Source organism: Gobius niger (genome assembly GCF_951799975.1).
Source record: "Gobius niger genome assembly, chromosome: 11".
NCBI lineage: Eukaryota > Metazoa > Chordata > Actinopteri > Gobiiformes > Gobiidae > Gobius > Gobius niger.
In genome coordinates, this window is record NC_136862.1 from 11,164,901 (window position 1) to 11,184,115 (window position 19,215).

General features: G+C 40.2%; 1 protein-coding gene across 3 annotated transcripts; it reads right to left on the reverse strand.

Moving 5' to 3' along the window:
* Window positions 1–689: 689 nt before the first annotated feature.
* Window positions 690–18,506, reverse strand: gdpd5a (glycerophosphodiester phosphodiesterase domain containing 5a). 3 transcript variants are annotated; one of them, XM_079566543.1, is made up of 17 exons: window positions 18,238–18,506; window positions 13,046–13,216; window positions 9,926–10,029; window positions 9,759–9,852; window positions 8,612–8,671; window positions 8,411–8,509; window positions 8,191–8,284; window positions 7,965–8,110; window positions 6,821–6,903; window positions 6,495–6,645; window positions 5,975–6,196; window positions 4,222–4,367; window positions 3,783–3,930; window positions 3,291–3,373; window positions 2,747–2,761; window positions 2,472–2,584; window positions 690–1,339 (listed from the first exon to the last, which is right to left on the reverse strand). In XM_079566543.1, the coding sequence occupies exons 2-17, from the start codon at window positions 13,160–13,162 to the stop codon at window positions 1,251–1,253; spliced, it is 1,764 nt and encodes a 587-aa protein (XP_079422669.1). In that variant the 5' UTR covers window positions 13,163–13,216; window positions 18,238–18,506; the 3' UTR covers window positions 690–1,250. The 3 variants fall into 3 exon arrangements, with proteins under 3 accessions (XP_079422669.1, XP_079422668.1, XP_079422670.1); XM_079566542.1 differs by having other exon boundaries at window positions 5,966–6,196; XM_079566544.1 differs by lacking the exon at window positions 2,747–2,761 and having other exon boundaries at window positions 5,966–6,196.
* Window positions 18,507–19,215: the final 709 nt, after the last annotated feature.

Below are 19,215 nucleotides of genomic sequence, written 5' to 3' on the forward strand. Positions count from 1 at the left end.
TGTAAGCCTTTGAGCACTATCAGTGGAAAACAATTAGTTTTGTCCTACAGTATATTGTAAAAGCAGACATGTGTGAAAAACAAACCTTTGTGCATAGATAGAAACATAAAGCATTTGTATCATTGGTGAATGAGCCGCTTGTTTTTACTACAGAAAGTATGAGTGAACTGCATTCAAATTGCTCAATACTAAACCAACAAGCAATTTTTTAACAATATGAAGTTTTACAGTTAAGTAAGTTTGCTAGATATTATATATATATAGAGTGCTGTCCTGTACGACCATATAAAGGATAAGTCACAACTTTCAGGTAGCATTACTTCAGTACTGTTAAAGATGCTTAGAAAATCATCCCTGTGATGATTTGCGATGCTAGAAATGTGTTAAAGTTAAGAGTAAGTTTGGACTTCAATTAAAATTTATGTGATACCTCATTGTAAAAAAAAAAGACATTATACAAACTTTTCAGTGGAAAACGTTGGTGGCAAATATAGTAGATTTAAAGGTTAATTATATGTGTCTGTTGAGTACTGCTTTGTGTGTGATATAACCACAATTAAGCCTTTGATAAAGTATAACACATTTTATTTGATCTCTGGCTAAAACTGCACAAAGCTCTTTTTTTTTAAACTTTTTTTTTTTTACACTAATAGACTTTGTGAAACTACAAAGACCAAACCAATCCAGTCCAGTACAAGTTTAGGAAAAAGGCAACCATGTGAACAACACTATAATTCATGAACTGTCAGTCGTAAAGAAGCGTAGTACAGACGTGTCCATAACTCTTCAAAATCAAATGAAAAAGAGCTTCCACAACAGTGTATGTACAAAACAGCGCAGTCCATTCACAGAGCAACAGTGAGTAAAGTGTAAAAAAGAAAAACGATCAAGGTCACTCCTGCAGACAGCTGCTGTTTATAACGATGAAATTAAATCTGGGCATTAAAGTCATTGCCAATACGGTAATTTGAGGTATTTTCAGGATCTTCCATTGAAGCTTGAAGATTATCCTTTTTTTCCTAAATACATAAAACGCTTTGGTTATTCTTAGCATATTCAAATGAGATAAAGTCAAAACAAGACTTGAATCATGACTACAGTCTTACATTTAAAAGAAAATATATTTAGACTGGTCCATGTTACGTTTTTATTATAACAAAAGAATATATCGTAAAACAAATGGGTTCTCAAGTTCTTGTGATCTTCAGTGTCTAAAACTCCCTTTTTCAAAGTTGAAGTAGCTCAATGCGCTATATGGGCTCTTCCGGTGAGTATGTTGCGTATCCATTTTCGGGATATAGGGAAATCTCCTCTGCACTGCTGTGTCCATTACCGAGCTCTGAAAAAAACACAAAGGCACTTCATGTTATTCATCTTATGTTATTCATCTTTTTGCAACAGAAAAACAGACAATGTGTGCTGTTGTGTGTCAAAATACAGGGCCTTTTCTTCCAGCGCGAGATGAGCTTCTGATTAACTCCAGTGAACGATCGGGATGTGTGGGAGGATCTGAGAGTTAGAAATCATTCTGGCAACAGCTGAGAGATTTTACCACCTATGACTTTAACGGTTTGATTTAGATACTGCAGCTTTAAGACAGTGAGTGTCCAGCCAGTAAATAAGAGGATGTTCAGATATGATATGACTTGTTTATCTTATTATTTTTTGATCTTTTAACTCATTGACTGCCAGCCATTTTCAAATCAGAGAACTCCCCACTGCCAGAGGTTTTTCAGGATTTTGATTGTTTTTTCAAGACCCACAGAAAATGTAGGTCTAGGTCTATGTCAACACAAAACCCACCAAAAGAAAGATTAGACTCTGTTCTTACATCTAAAAAAAAAGTTTGTGTATACCTCTTTCCATTCTTTAGTAATCGTCCGTAGAAAATAGGTGAAATCACCCAAAATGCTGTTTTCTGACCAAAAAGCCAAAAAAATGAAAGAGCAATGCTGCCACCTAGTGACTCACTAAAATAACTTGTAGTTCTTTTATTGAGTCACTAGGTGGCAGCATAAGGCAGCACAACTAAGATTTTAACACCAGACATGCTCAAGGCTTCCTGCAGCTGCTCCCATTGAAAAACCCAATGGCAGTCAAGTTCGGATTTCGATTGACGTCTATAGACGTCATTGGCAGTCAATGAGTTAACCTCTTAACCCCGCCTTAACCAAATCAGGGAAAATTAAGTTAGACGGGGGTGAAGAGGTTAATGTCTTGACACTTACGGGAATTAGTAACTCTTTATTTTCTTCCTAGTAATCTTTAATTCCTAAAACAGTACTAAGAGAGTGTGTTAGAGGGGGGAATAGGATGAAGTGTCTTTCCAAAGGACACCATGATACACTGAAAAAAAAAAAAAATCTACTTGACCCCCTTCAATAACTGGGTGAGCCTACATTTCTGATGTACACCTAAATACTTTTCATCAAATGTATTCAGTCATTAATACAAATATCAATGCTAAGTACCTGAGAAAAGGAGCTTCTCTTTCATAATGTTGACCTCTCGTGTTTGTGGACGCGTAACGACATTCAGCACTATCTGCTCCGGGTTACAACTCTGGATCCCGCTCATCTTCCACCTGTTTAAACAATAGGCAACATATCAGGGCGGTAAAAGGCATACAGGAAGTAACCAGGCAGGGTGAAAGGTGAAAGGTGAAAGATCATGGCCCCGGCTGTCGTGCACAATAGGGCGCAGAGAGCAGGAGACGAGGAAAGGCCAATGCTGTGGAAGCAGTTACCTGATCATATGATAGCTGACAGATGCCAAGGGTCAGTGCAGAGAGGTTGCATGCAAGTAGGGACACAAAGAAGAAGCGAGAAGGAAGACAAAGTGGATGAGGCAAAAACAACAGAAGACAATTAATAGTTAGATTTGAAGTTGAAGCAGACATACAAACAGAGTGAGAAACCGAAAAATAAAGTGATGAACAAACAAATATAATCGTTATTATGTTGTTTAACACCGCCTTAACCAAGCACATTTTCTCCTGTTCGACTTTACCCAGATTTTAAAGCTTATTTACATGAGAGCTCACAGGGTAAAGCCTCATTTGAAAGCTAAGGCCTACAAAACTCTTCCTTGTTCTTGTGGTCAAGTTTTAGTCGTTAAATTAGGCACTTACACTGGCCTATAGGCTGTAAGCTCTCACGTCCAGAGGCCTTTAGATTTGGGGTAAAAGTGGAGAAACTGAGATCGGTTAAGGGGTGGTTTTAACTTTTAATGTAACAGGAGACCAATTTTTAAACTTGTGTCTTTGACCTTCATCATATCCTTGGACTTACTTCTGAAAGGCGAAGATCACAAAGACGACGGCGAGGGAGAACAGATCTGAGGCGATCCAGATGAAGTAGTAAGCGGTCTGGCTCTGTTGGAAATGAAGAGATAGAAGACTCAGTTCCACCCGGCACCACTGGAGGTCACCGTCGTCAGCCCTGGCGCATGTCCCCGGGCACTGACTAATGCAAAAAGCTGCCAGACAGCTGCTTTTTGGTCTCTTTGTGCCCTTGTCTAAAGCTGCGCCCGCCCGTCTCGGCCTCCATCCCAGCGTGTTGTTATTCCCTCGCACCACGCTGAGCTAAAGGCTGCCCGCGAAGCTACCTCCTCTCCCCCCCCCGTTTCTCCGGCGTCCTTGCCCTCCAGTCTAGCGCGGGCCCCTCGTCAGTCTCTGTCCTCTCTCCTGCTGTCCCCCTTGTCTCGCTGCGTGACCTTGCCTCTTGTGTTTTGCGCGAGTGTGTGTGTGTTGGGAGCAGATGAGGGAGAGCAGAAGTGTTTACCATAAGCCAGATGGGGTAAGGCACCTTTCGGAGGACGTGGGGGGCATCGGAGGACACAGAAGGCACCCCGCTACACCACAGTGTGGAGTAGAGCCAGGCCTCGTTCACGGGGTACACCGTCACGCTCACGTTGTTGGCCAGATACTCCCTGCGGGGACCGAGGAAAGACACAAGTCATCGGCGACGAAATATTGGTTTCCCTTTCAGCACTTGGCAGCTTTTGCTTCGCTGTCACATAACTCTCGATCGAAATGGGCATTTTTACAGACACAGTAAATACGGTCATTTTCTGCACTCATAAATCAGACATGCACGGGCCGGGTGAATCTTAAGGGCAGTTCAGAAAAGTTTACATTGCCTTATTGACATTGTAACTTTGAGCACTTGCCCGCGTGTGCAGCCTGTCTGTCAGAGGGGGTGGGGGGGTCATTTGTCTTACTGTATGTCTTTGTGGCTGGCCTTGCTGTAGTGGAGGGTCAGGCTTGTAATTCCCCGCTGCCTCATCTCTTGCACTGACAGCTTCTCTTGCGTGCTCTGCTGAAAGCCCCGCACCCTCCCCCTGTCAGTGTCAGGGCTCCACATCACCTGTCCCAAACACAAGGGACGCGTCAGACGAGACAGGCTTTTGTATCTGCTTTTGTAAAGAAAGTCAATGATGCGAGAACAACATTCATGGACAAGTCATACTCAGTCAGTTATTTGATTCATATATATAGTAAATTGCCAAATAAACTACCCTATTAAGATAGACAAAAATCACTGTGAGCTGGGGCTGCACTATTATATATAAGTGTGACTTTCTGATGATCGTGATTAGATTAGCAACTCGTGGTTTTGAAATCAAAGTTGGTTTCAATAGGGACATTTTAAACACATCCAGGAGTATTAACACTTGAGAGTAGACCAGGACTGTCACGATAATTACTATATGAACTTATCGTTCAATAAATGTCAGATAAACAATGCATGTTTGAGCTCAAAATGTATAATCTGTACATTTATTTGCCTTTCATGTCACATTTTTCTAATTTATTAATCTAATCTACTTTATTTTTCACCCTAATGTATAATGACAAATAAACACCATATCCTGAATAGATTGTGTTTCATTGTATTTCATGTTGATAGTGGGATATTCTAAGATTAGGTAATTTTCAAACAAAGCTTTACTTTATCGCAATATTTTTGTGGCTCATTATGTCAAACCTCGAATCCTGTTATTGTGACAGGCCTAGAGTATGACTGAATTATGGTTAAACAAACATATTTGCGGTTAAACTACAAGGTTATCTGCTAATATAAGCAGGGCTTGACATTAGCTCCCGCCGACCGGCCAAATGCGGGTAGATTTGAGCTGTGGCGGGTCAGACTGCTCCCATTCATTTTCCTTCAGTGCCCTCTCATTGACATCTGAACATCATTCTACTGCACTATAACTCTCCTGCAGCGTTTAAATATTCTCTACTCAAGCTTAATTGTCTCATCTCGTTCTCGGACCGGGTCTGCATCTGTCATGTGCACCAGCATGTGCCAAGCCGGTGAGTGAAGCGGCACCGCAGGCTGAGTAGCCTACACCAACAATATATTCATTTATTTAAGATGGGACAGTGCATATTAATTAACTTGAGTCCTCAAGGTCCACATGTAAATATGCCAGAGTTAGCCACAATGGCTAATTTTCATCTGTAGTCTACAACTTGCCTTGGGCTTGTATTTAATACAGTGATTATATTTTTGGTTGATTTCTTATTGGGTTTTCTATGTTAAACTGATGACGTTGACACTAGAATGAAGTTTTAAATATACATTTTAGTTTTGGCTAGTGAAATCAGTTGGTGACTAGTGACTTTAGAAAACCACTGGCCACTGTGGCCGCTGACCAAAACAGTTAAGCCCTGATAATAAAACCAACAGTACAACAAAATATTAGCTGTCTGTGATTTGATACTTTAATATGAGCTAATAGTAATATTGGTTTAACTTAGTTATACAGTAAGACTGAGGGCCACATTGAGCATGACCAAAAGTGCCTTGCATTTATCTTTTTATCTTTTGCATTTGACAATATCAGTAAAAAGGAATTTGTAGCTCATTAATGTGGGTTTGCAATCATAATGTTTGACAGTTACCAAGAAATCTACAGTAACTATGGACATCGAAAAGAAAGATGAAAGTCGACATACAGTCCTCACCCTCTTGGTGGGGATGGCAGCCTTCTGCACGGCCCACAGAGTGTCCATGAACCAGCTCCGGGCGCGGGGGTGCTGGGCAGGGGGCTTGCGGATGTTCAAAAGAGCAGAGGCATTGGCTCTGGCAGCGAGCCGCAGCATATCCACCAGACTGCACACCGTCTGGTTCTCGATTCTCGCTTGGTCCTTCGGTGTGATGGTGGCCACTGTCCAGAAGGGGTCGCTCTAGAGCAGGAAAACAGTCGCAGATTCATGCAGTGTACATTGGGAGTAAATACTTCTAAGTACAAACCAAGCTTACGAATTGTATATAGAGGTAATTCAGGTAATCCAAATATCAGTTGAGGACATGGCTTAAGGGTTTTGTGTTTTAGTTTTATTATGAACACAGGAGGAAGGGGTTACTCAGAGTATAACTGAAACACTCAAAGGGTGAGACTAAAAGTTTGGGTGCTTGGAATATAAACATTGATGTTAATGGGACTTTCTGATAATGATGAAATAAATTCATTATTAGTTTTACCTCCAGGAACCACTGTCCAGCATTGAGAGTGCGGATCTCTGTCCAGTTGAAGAATGAAGCGTCTTCATATTGTCTGGATGGAAAGACCTTTCTGACGTCTGTGGTTCGCCTCAGAGTGCGATCTCTCATAAGGAACGGGACACCATCCACACTAAGGATAACAGCACAGTGACAGTTTGTGCGGCAGAAAGTTTAATCTATAAGGTTTGAATCAGAAGTACTGCAATCCAGCTCGTATATCGTGTTATACAAACTTAATGAGTATTATATAAAAAGCCTCAATCGATATAGTGTTGAGAAAATGTCAGTATAGCTGCACTCCTGACCTGATGGTGACGTCTGCCTCCAGGGAGGTGGCCCCCTGCTGCAGTGCTCTGTTGAAGGACAGCACGGTGTTTTCTGGAGCCATCTTCAGCAAACACAGATGAAAAGGCATGAGCTCCAGAATAATGTACAGTATTATTGGTCAAAGGTATTTTCATGAAAAAGAAAAAAAAATACTGGAATATGTCAAAATGTCTCTTTATTTGTAAAATCCCTCAGTTTGAAATACACGTCATTGGACATTTGTTTACTGAAAATGGCAATGGTGCGGTTCTTGTTTGCCCAGCTGTGAAATGACAGCTCAGTGTGTTGTGGACCGCCTCGCGCTCACAGGGGGAGGACAGCTTGGCAACAGTGTGGCTGTGCTCTACAAACACAAATACTTCTGCTTTATAGTGTTAAATACTGTCTATTTGCACCGAGGGTTTGCAAATATAATGCCTTATAGTTGCTTTGCACTTGGTTTGCCTGTGTTGACAAGTTTTTGAAAGCGCTACACTATAGTCATAATTCATTCACTCTAGACTCAGTGGTGGTAAGCTATTATTGTAGCAACAGCTGCCCCTACTGTAGAAGGAAGCAAGGCTGCCAATCTGTGCCATCAGCCCCTCCAGACATTCGTTCACACAGTGCATTCATACACAGGCAGTGGGTGAATGACAAAACTAACACAGTTTTGATTCTCTGCCTGAGCTTTAGGTGTGATACAATTGTCAATAGAGCGAAATCAATTAAATTGAAAATTTTAAACTGTAGATTCAGGGGGTTCTTTTTAGCTTGTTGGACAGTTACTTGGAAAACAAGAAATGACTCAATTGCTTAAGGAATACCACAGGGAAGCACAGAGTTTTAGGTCCAATACTGGTCTTTTAACATGTTTAATAATATTTGCACATGATACACATATATTGAGAGAATCTTTCAATCTAAGTTGCTAAAAAACAGCTAAACGTGGGTCGGAGTTTTAAATCCTTGCTAATCCTATTATTTTTCAGAACGGACTGTATTGGCTGAAACTGATTAATTTGTTCTTAGATATTTAATAACTGAAATAAAAAAATATCTTTTGCACACAAGGGTCATCCAGTTTGCATTTAGACCATTAACTGGATCAGACCAGGGGGTTCTGGCAGAGCACCAACTCACCATGGGAGCTCCCCGCCGGCCGATGATTTCTGGCCGTGGTTTGAGGCTGTGTCGGTCCATGACACAGGGGCAGGTAAACAAGAGCGGAGCCAAGTACAGAGCAGCCAGGATGATGATGTACACCGCCAGAACCATCATCTGGAAATCTGACCGACAAGGCAACGGGCAACTTTAGATTCTGAAAAGCTCTCACTCATTCAGATCAATTTGAAATGACTCGACATACTTGATCTCTGTCTCCGGACAATGTATCCAGCAACCAACCAGCCCATAGCGGTGACTGTTGCCAAGGCTCCAATGTGCAGAAAAGGTGCAGTGGCCTGAAAACAAACAGAAATGTGTGTTGGAGTCTTGTCAGAATGAAATCTCAATTTAACCTAGTTTTGAACAGCCCAAGTGATATGATGCTAAGCAAGGCGATTCAAAGGTTTTCTTTGTAAACAAACCTGCAATGAAATAAAAAGGACCTCCCACTCATCTCCCCAAATGTCATCCACGGACACCACTCCAGAGATAGTGGTGGCCAAAGTCGCCAACACACCGATCTGCAATGACAGTAAACGTGTATTACAATCAGGGAACATTGAGGAAAAACTCGTGCTGCCAAATCAAAAGTGATAATATTTTGAATAAAAGCTACACAATACCTTGTGCAACCAAAAAAGATTGAGCTGCTGGCCGAGGGAGATGTGGAAGAGCGCTAGAATCTGAAAAAGACGAGAGCAGAGTTAAAACTATTCATACATTTGTGTCCTATTACCTTGAGTGACTAGTATGTACAAATTATCATCATGTTATTACACTTCTATGTCCCATTGCCATGTTATAGGGCTGTCACGATAATTACTATATTGACTTATCTTTCAATAAATGGCAGAAAAACAATACTTTTTGGGCTCAATATTTATCTGTAGAGCAGGGCGATATGGCCTAAAATCTATATCATGATATAAAAAAGAAATATCATGATAACGATATATTTGACGATATAACTGACAATGGACAAATTACTTCAAAATTCCAGCCTTACGACCTTAATTTCCTTAATTTCCTCGCAAATATGATCTACTCAAGCAGTTTACATCCTTCATTTCATTTTACTTTTTAAGCACCTGTCCCCGTGTTCTACAGTCAGTGTTTATGTTGCTCTGATAGAGCTGAGCGTAACTTAAATTATATCGTGTTAACAACGATTTCAAAAAATTATATCGGGATGACGATATGCAATATGATAAGGCCCACTTCTAATTGACTCTGTGCATAACTTCAAATCATAACTTTTACTTACTTACTTACTTACTACTTAGCTACTTCCTGTTTCGCTCCAGCACGCCAAAATAAAAGCACACAGCTCGTCTCAGTGATTAGTTCAGCAGGTATTTGCAACATTACAAGAATATAATTAAATACACACATTTTAAGTGTTTATGTGTAACTAATGAATAAGATGGTGCTTTTATTTTGGTGTGCTGTATCGAAACAGGAAGCCACTTCTTGGGCGGTGTTGTTATAATTTGAAGTTATTCACAGTCAATTGTCTGTACATTTATTTACATTTTCCTGCCATTTTTCTAAAGTAATACACTTCTTTTGTAGCCAAAGTAAGATTTAAGCGCTTTTCAAACAAAGCTTTACTGTCATTTTTCAGCTTTAGAGTTAGTTTCTGTGGCATTAAAAAGTCTTAAATAATATCAACATTTTCCTGCCTCAAGATATCGAACTTCAGATTTTGTTATTGTGACAGGCCTACCATGTTATCACTGTGCAAACTACTTAAAATACCAAAGTATTTACCACTAAGAATGTTATGTAGCTAATTCCCACAGTGGTTGAAGCCACGATGGGGATGGTCTCGTCGGTCCATTCACCAGTGCGGTTATAGACTGACCTGTAACAAGAGGAAAAGTCCAAATATATATCTACATATTTAAGTGGTAAAAAGTAAACGTGACGTAGCATACCAATTGAAGTCGTTGAAGTCATTTTGTGCCACAAGCCAGAAGTAGGTCCAGAAGAGGAGGAGGAAGAAGGAGCTGCACAGGATGGTGAACCATAAACACTCCCACTGTAGACACAACACAAACAATACATTTTCAGTGTAAATAGGTCATTTTGGATATCAGACTGTTGACCAAATAACCAAATGGTAGTGCTGTTGTGCTGCTTCTTCAATACACAAAAAGCAGACTTGTTATGATGGATCTGAACTCGTTGATGGCGGTAATGTGTATCAGAACAGCTGAGGTATTTATTTGTATTTTTACATATTGACTACAGTAGTAAAAAGGAAAAAAGAAAAACATAGGGAACTAATTGTTGAATTTTGTGAACATATTAGCGGTCTGCAAGCTTGTACTTTGACATTATAAAAATGTAAAAGTGATTCTTGGTTGAAAAAAGAATCTACAGGGAGGTAGTTTTTCGACAGCTTGTCCTATGGCTTACAGCAACAAGCAGGTTCAAGCTCTCATGGGGACGCAGGACTCAAGGACTCTTCAGTAGTTAACAGGATTAGCGGTTAATACCAAGCGAGAGAATGTGTCGAATATGATCGTCAGGCCCTGGGTCCTGCTGAGAATTTACCAGCTTTGTGACACACTGTAGCTGCACCTCGCACTGGTGGGAAGATAAATATGAGTGAACAGAAAGAAGTCATGTCACTTGTGCCTTTGTGGCTCAGTTGAAATCCTGTGGGGGGGTTTTCGGAGGCGGGAGAGAGGAACGCGCTCCCTTCCACAGCGTGTCAAACTGATGTGAGAAATGACGGCTGGGTCGGGCTTGTTTTAATTGGTTTATCTGCTAAACTGAGGTCAAACATTGGCACTGAGCCAGAGTCACGTTGTCGGCTCCATCTTCTGCAATCAGCTCAGTGAAAGTGTGAATACCAAATCAACAGGATTATTTTTGCTTTACACACAACTATGACCCGAGGTAACCCAAACCATATTTACAAGACGGTGCATATTATACTAGAATGTTTGTGATATTGTGTTGAAAACTTTACTGAAGCTATGTTTCAATAAAGTGGAGATATTTGATATAACTGACATGTGACTCAGGTGGGAGAGACACCTGGCTGTGAGGTCAAATGTGTGATTGATGGAGGTCAGAGGGGCAGTTTCTGTTAGTCAGCCCCAGGGCATATGTGGCTACAGCAGTAGTTTATCACCATGAGGCTGTGATTAAATCAGCCAATGTTAATAGACAAACTCCAATCAAACAAAACATGGTGTCCATTTGAGGATTCCTGTTTAATTGAACTAAAATAAGTTTGAGTAATCTTTAACATCTGTGCACTGTTATGCATCACCGCTCATTTTGCCATCTAGTGAGAACTCAGTTGCCAACTTGACCTGGAGAAATGATTTGGTTAATCACATAACGTTGTCCATCTACATCAAGAAATGTCCAGCTGATTTGTTTCATCTGACTTTGTGTATTTATCTACCTGGATGCAATGTTAAAGTACTTTGGGCACTATATATTTGGTAAGAAATGATTACAACAGTTATAAATACTTCTTTATGGATTGGTCTTTATTTGAAATATCATACTAAGGTTTTGATGTTAAAAAGTGTTTGCATAGATTAAAATGCCCAAGAGTGAAGATGGATACGTTTTAAGTGTGCTATAGAGTGAGTGAATATAGAGGTTTAGTGCCACACTGCAGAGTAACGCAAGTGGTCGATCTGTGACCAGACCGATCATTAGCTTGGAGCTGGGAGCAGCTGCAGCACTAGACTCTCTGCCCTCGACTCTGAAGCGTCTCCTTTCGCTCATTGTTTCTTCATAATCATCAGCATTAAATCCCCACAGTGTTATTCAGTAGCTGTATCTTGAGGGGCTGTTTGCTCTGGATCACAGCTGGGCGTCTGGCTCTCCCTCACTCATCCCCACACTGCTCACATTCTCTCGCTCATGTTTCCAGTAGCCAGGGCCTCTCCAAAACACCCTCAGGAATCCAGGCTGTAGGAAATGTGATGACTGGGTTTGTTTTGGAAACAGACTTTACAAGAATCTTTAGTATTATTACATAACAATGATGTGCATTTCCATGTCTTGCTTTATTTATGAGTTTTTTTCAAAGGAATTGTCGTGTGTGTATCTGAGACTATGACGTATTGTTGCAGCACTGTGTTCTTTTTGATAATTGTAAAAAAAAATAAGCATCAGAACAGAAGCCTGTGTAAAGTGTACAGCAGTGTTTCCCAACCAGGGGTACGGGTAATCATTTTGTAAAGGTTTTGGCAGGAACCTCGAGGTAGGGGGATGTGGAGTATAAAATACACATTTGGCAGGGGTAATACAAGAAATGTAGTGCCACATAATTTACGGTGTTTTGGATACTGGATGTTGATGTGTTTGCGTCTTAAAGGTGATAAGACACAGAGGTTAAAGGTCAAGCCCCTCCAGGCCAAAACAACAGACCCCACAAATGTATGAAAACATACAAATAGTTCCCAATCAGCATTTATTTCAAACTAAAAATCTTGAAGCACTTTCTCAGTCATATTTGATATTCTAAACCAATAAATTTGTGAACAGTGAAATGATGGCCAGAGGTAGATACACGTGGATCGGAATGTTTTGAATACATTTTGTTGGAGTAAGTGTGCATCCTTTTCACTTCACTGCCTTGCACTAGGTGATGTGCGTATATATATGCTGATCAATTTGCTCAAATAATATTACTTTTGGCCCGACTGTCTGACCAGACAAAGCTCCCCTACAATCCCAGGCATGGGACCACTGGAGCAGAGAACGGCAAACTGTGTATGAAATATGCATTATAATATTCACTACGTGTATTGTAAATGAGTAATTACGTGTATTGTAAATGAGTATTACTGGTAAAAAATAGCAAGCATTATATCCATCTAAATAGGGAATCACTTTTAGTTTCGTTTCAGCTGCTAAAATACCAACTTCACCACGTTATGCTCTTTTCTCTCTGATGTTCTGCAACCAGATGATCAGCACATCAAGAGTTGAACTGTCATTTAAATACATTAAATAACAAGACTGTTTTTCACATATTCGGCACAGACACAGTGAGTGATGGTGAGTCAGTGAAAGCCTACCTTGGAGCTGTCGTCTTGGGAACGCTGGTAGCGTTTCCAGCGGCAACCATAGATGCCAGTGATAATGGACAAGAAGATCTGCTTCTCATAGACCTGCAAGGGTTGGTGTTTCACCATGCTCCTTCAGCCTCGCACTGCTGGTCTGACAGCATCCCACACCGCTCTGGAAACCTGCGCAGCGGCACACAACAACACCAGCTCAGGAACACGCAGAGGTAGAGCACAGTGCCAAGCCAGGTCACTGCCTGTACCGGGGGTATTTTCACTAAACACGCAGGATCTGTTGTCAAGATTCACGCTTGTTTGGAGTGACAACAGCTCTGAGAAGAAGTCAACAGTGTTCCATTGTGAGTCATGTCTGGGGTAGACTCTAATGATATGGTACTACACTGGGACGTCAGCTGCTCTGTTTAAGTCTTCACTTTGGACAATTCAAAAGCCAACAAAGACCGATGAAGCATTCGTTTGAAATTATGCTACAGCTACATAATTAACTTGTCGAGATTTAGAGATTTTTCAACAATATAAAGAATAAAGACTGGTCTGCACTCAAAGTCAGCAATATGTTTTGATATATATATATATATATATATATATATATATATATATATATATATTGTATAGTGGTAGTATAGTGGTCTATATGTATATATATATATATATATATATATATATATATATATATATATATATTGTATAGTGGTAGTATAGTGGTATATATAGACGACAGCTATATATAATTGTATAATATAACAATGGATAAAGAAGAGTTCTGTTCTCTCTCTGACTTGAGCCGTGGATAAAGCTTGTTGCTCTGATCGTCCACTCAAAGCGCCGGCTGAAAAGCTCCAGTTTAAATGGCCTTCTCAAAATGTCACAGTGACATGCGACCATTAAAAATGATTGGGTTATTTCAGTCTGCCTTTGGGTAGGAGTACTCTGCTTGGCTACAAACAAGTCTGAGATATTTTAGGCTTTGTATCCATCCAAGTATCTACCAAAAAGGAGAAGCCAAATCTTTTTCTTCACATGAAATAGTGCCGGATTTATGTATCATGTTTGTTCAATAAAAGCTAATGGCATCGAAGCACTTAGATCAAACCACCATCTCTTTGCTTTAATTAAAAGATTTAAAAAATGACCTTGCCCAGATAAGGCTCCGTTTCCTGGTGACAGGTTAACACAACAGACAGCTGTCTAACCCTTATCTGCAGCGTTCAGGAAGGAACTGCTTTCCCCATCTCTCTCGGTTTGTCTGATAAGATTACATTTAACTACAAGCTCTATTTTTAGGACAGTTGTTAAAATTGGGATGAAAAGCGTTACTTGAAAGATTAGATTCATTACAAGATTGGGATCTGGCAATCAGGTATAACCTCATGACCACTGAAGGGAAAATAAATTGTCGTTTTTATCATGTTTGGGGGGTTTAGACAGAAATTCATGAGACGTATTGAGAAAGATTAGAGGTGCAGGTGAAGTATGAGGGGAGTGACGCCTGTATCAGAAAGCAGAAGTTACCGATGTTATCTGGTCGTTGAGATTATGGCTTCATTAGGCGCAAAAAGAGGGGGTCACATCACATGCACACACACACGTTATACAACTAGGTTTTTGTCTTTCTCATTTTGACATCTCAGACCGCAAAGCAAGGACGTGCAAAATAGATAATTACATTCACTGTAATTTAGGAAAATCAGCTCAAAGTCAATGTTACAAAACGCAATAACAGCCCAAGCCTTGGCTCCTTCGGTGGATTTGCTTCACTTTTTAACGGTTCTGTCCTTGGCCCATGAAGTGCACTTTAGCAAAGTTTAATCAAAATCAGCAGACTACTTTTTTCCATTATAATTTAGCAGCTGATCACATAACCTTGGTGAAGGTAATAATGAAAGCTAATGGGAGGGATGTTGGCCTCAAGCTACAATGAGAAAGGAGTCTTCCAAAGGTAACAGAAGTATTTAAGTTCTCACGGAGCGGTCACATTGTAAAAACGGAGCAAAGCTTTGAAAGGAAAAAAACATGTTGCTGATGCTCTGTTACACAAACTACAGTAAGAGATGATCAGAGGATTTTACGCTTGTTATTGGAAAGTGATTTTCTAGAGACAGAGACACTAGGTTTCAAGAAGACGAAAACTATTTTCAAGAAGTGTGAACCACAATTATACATACTACTACTAAGGAAATGTATCCACTTCAGAATGATGCTGGAAACAGTATTTAAGTCTGGTAAAAAAACAAAAAAACATTATCATTAAAGCAGTACTAAGTAACTCTCGCCCCTAGAGGCAACTGCAGGTGTCATAGCAAATTGTGATTTTTAAAAGTATTAATTGTCCGAGGGTAAATGCTATACTGACAGAAAAGGCCAAGGCAGAGAAGGATATTGTACATCCAATTACACGATGGAAATTTGACTAAAACTTGGCTGTAAATACTGTTTAAAGTGGTGCTAGCCCACTGTAAGCTTTGCCCGTTAGCCTGTTAGCTTCTTCTTTGTGATTCCATTAGTGTGTATTGGTGGCTCCGGTCCGGTGCCCGTCAAGTTACAATTGTGGTTTTCTGGCCAGAGACACCAGGGGGAGACGAGAGACCCTCCAATCATCCCATTAACACTTGTGTTACCCCCAGAGGGACTACGAAACTCCTTTAGTATAATGTAAACTCAAACGTTTGTGGGAAAAACAGTGTGCACCAAATTGGGAACATTTGTATCAATTTCATGAACTTTCAGGCTATTTTTCTAACATTTTTGTGAATGTGACCCTGAAAAATTACCCCGCAAGTGGTGAAATGTGCCTTTAAACCTGTCCCTATAAAGAAAAGGGTACAAATATATAAGGAAAGTTACGTATGAGTTTGGTCCACAACTAACATTTGAAATTAGTGGCTTCCCCTTTCATTGTTTGCAATTAAAAAAATCAGGTATAGGGCCATTATAAGATGTTGATTTTCATGACAAAGCTGCAAACACTACTTGATAGCATTTGAATATAAATCTCTTTTAATACAAAATTCTTCAGCACACAGTATAATAAAAGTGTGTATCAGTGAGTAATAGAACCACAGTCACATGAAGGCATTTAGTAGATAGTAAAACATGTTTGGCATTTCCTTAGCCTAAAGACATTTTTATTAAACCAGCTTTATGGCCAGTTTAGATGGTATATTTCTTCTGTATGCCAACGTTACAAAGGAAAAACAAAAACAACAGTTCAATACTGTAGCTGACCCACAAAAATCAGCATGAAAAAGTGTTACAACAGAAACCCAAATAGTAAAGTATACCGTATGTTTAACTACATAAAATTGTAAAATACTCCCAGGAGATGTCCGCGCACCGCAGCATGAGACCCACTGCTCTACAACCCTCTTCTGTAAATATAACTGAGGCCATAGTTCAGCAGCCCTGAGGCTTTCACACGACCTCTTGTTCCTCGGGCTTATAGGTCGTCTGCTATTTACCTGCAGACCCTCCTCTGTCTTCGCCTCTTTTCCCACATGCATGTTGCTGGGGTAACCTGGCAACACAAGCCCTAAAAAGTGCAGGTGTGTCAGTTTGTGCTCATTGAATAATCACAAAACTCAATCTCAGTCAGACAAATGTCCCCATGTCTGCGAATGCGGACTTATTATTAGCCCTTTATATCGCTCACTGTCCCCTCTTTCCAGACTCTTTCATTAAGTTTACATGCTCGCATTAATAATAATCTTTGTGAAGATTTGGCCTGAAATAGAGCATCCCCAGGGGCGGGGTGGGGGATCATGCAGGCTGGAAAGTTGCACTCACAGCCAAGTTGATGGTTAGCCCGGGCATTATGTTCCTCTGTCAAGTGGTTGTCTGAAGGGCCTCTCATCCAGATTGGGCCCCGAGCTCCTGTGCCGCATGCTATCACTCAACCTGGCAACCGCATACACATCTACAGCGCAGTCCCTGACGCAGAAGAGTAGAATTCAACAGGCGTTACTTTCAAGATACAGGTAGTTGTACGCAGTGACCAGTTCAGTACGCAACATGCCAACTTATTCTATTGAAAATTAAATAATTTACCCTTATTTTACACACCAGTCTGGACAGCCATGTACGTTCTCTGTAAAAGCCTATCTTAAAATGTAAACTTCACTTCTCTTCTATACAAAAACAGGAGATATATTTTCATTTACTCTTTACCGATGCATTCAAAGTTAGAAGATTTTCTGGTTTAGACAGTCACTCATCATAGACACAATTAGGGCTGGGTACTGTTTATTTGTTTCCGATATCGGTACTTAAACGATACTTGGTTTACTTCAACAATAATTTTTCAATACCATACTAAAATACTTCTCGTCTAGAACCATAAAACAAAGCAACAATGTAAATGTATTCCATACAAGACCATTTATAACCAAATAACTTCTTTTAAAGCTGTTCTTGGACCAACAGCATCAAGACGTGGTCTCATAGATATAATATTTTCTGTACCTGCTTTTGATACTTTCACTTACTGGTATCGTTTAATGGTACCCAGCCCTAGACACAATTTAGTCCAATTTATCTCTATTAACACACTTTAAGACCTGGGTTGAAGATTAATTTGATCTTGATCTAGGCGTAGTGGTGCGTGGAAGGTTGAATATCTAATGAGGTGGAATCTGGATGCAGTGAAGAGTCTGGACTCATCACTCAAGAAGCTATCCTTTTTGTTTACAATTTCAAAGCTGACTAATTTTAGTATTGCACACTCAAACCCAATGAGCATGAGCGATTGATTATATAGTCTAATTGGCTTTAAAAGAAAGAAAGAAAGAAAGAAAGAAAGAAAGAAAGAAAGAAAGAAAGAAAGAAAGAAAGAAAGAAAGAAAGGGGGGAAAAAACAACCAATTTTAACAATTAGTCAGTATTTAATTTACTGTAATAGCCTAATGGAACATGGTGAGATTAGATAATATGAAGAAAGTTACAAAAGGCCTCACAAAACTTCACACTTAATAACCTCACGTGAAATATAACAGTTAATTCACCATATAATTTAATGCATGTAGACATAATAATACCCAGTTTATTGTTCTGGCGGAAATAACGCAGCCACCTAAAACACGCACATGTATAAAAGGCTATTAGGCTAATTAACCCCGTGCCAAACAACAGACAATGGCTTTTAGGAGATTATATACTGATAATCGGATGACGTGCAGACAAACGCTTACCTTAGCTCCACAATAGTCTTTATTTCCTCGGTCCCATCAATTAACCTTCCCTGGACGATGTCACCAAGCGGTCTCCTTCCCACAGTCGGACCTCGCACTTTCGCAGGATAAAGCTTTAAAGTTCTCCACAGGCGCGCGCTCTAGTGAAACGATCGCCAGCATGAGCGCACTTCCCACATGGACAACGGAGACCTGTTGAGGGTTCTTGACGCAGGCGCACCGATGAATGCTTCTATTAATTCATAGAGAGTTGAGCTCGTGTACAGTGAGGACGCAGCTCTCAGAAGAGTTAAAATCACTAATCTCCCCGACACCGTGTGGGCGGGGCTAAGAGGCGCACTGTAAAAATCTCACAGGGCTTATTTATAGGCTCGTGATGGTGAAGGTGCGTTTGTGTCTCTTTCCCTGCGCCTGACTTTTACACCAAGTCACCGCAGTGAACTCGTATTTATTGAGTTTGTTTGATTTATTACGTAAAACAACGCACAGGCCACAAGATATAACCTGCACGTGCCATAATAATGATCTGAGCATCCCCAATGGCCTGCTCCATAGGACTTGCCTTAGGGTGCTTTGTTGTTGTGTCTATGGGCAAGACTCTTCACCCTGCCTCTTAACCTTAATTGTGTAATGTAGATTCCGATGGCGGAAATTGACATGATGTGCTTCTGTCAGTCTACCTCAGGGCAGCTGTGGCTACAATAGCAACTTTAAAAATGTAACTAGTGATGAAATGTCGCTTACATGACCCAAAGGTTTTGAATTTTTTTGATTTGACGATTAAAATCTGTTTTTATGTTTCTTAATTCATTGCCACTGACCATATTACTATCAATGCCATTATTATGAACATTCAGGATTGTGTTGTTCTATGACTGTGAGCATTACATCGTCTTTTTAAAACATGTTAGTGCCACAAAGAACTGAAAAGGCCAATTTATTTTCAATACCGCCTCATCCTCCTCCAGCAGATGTGAA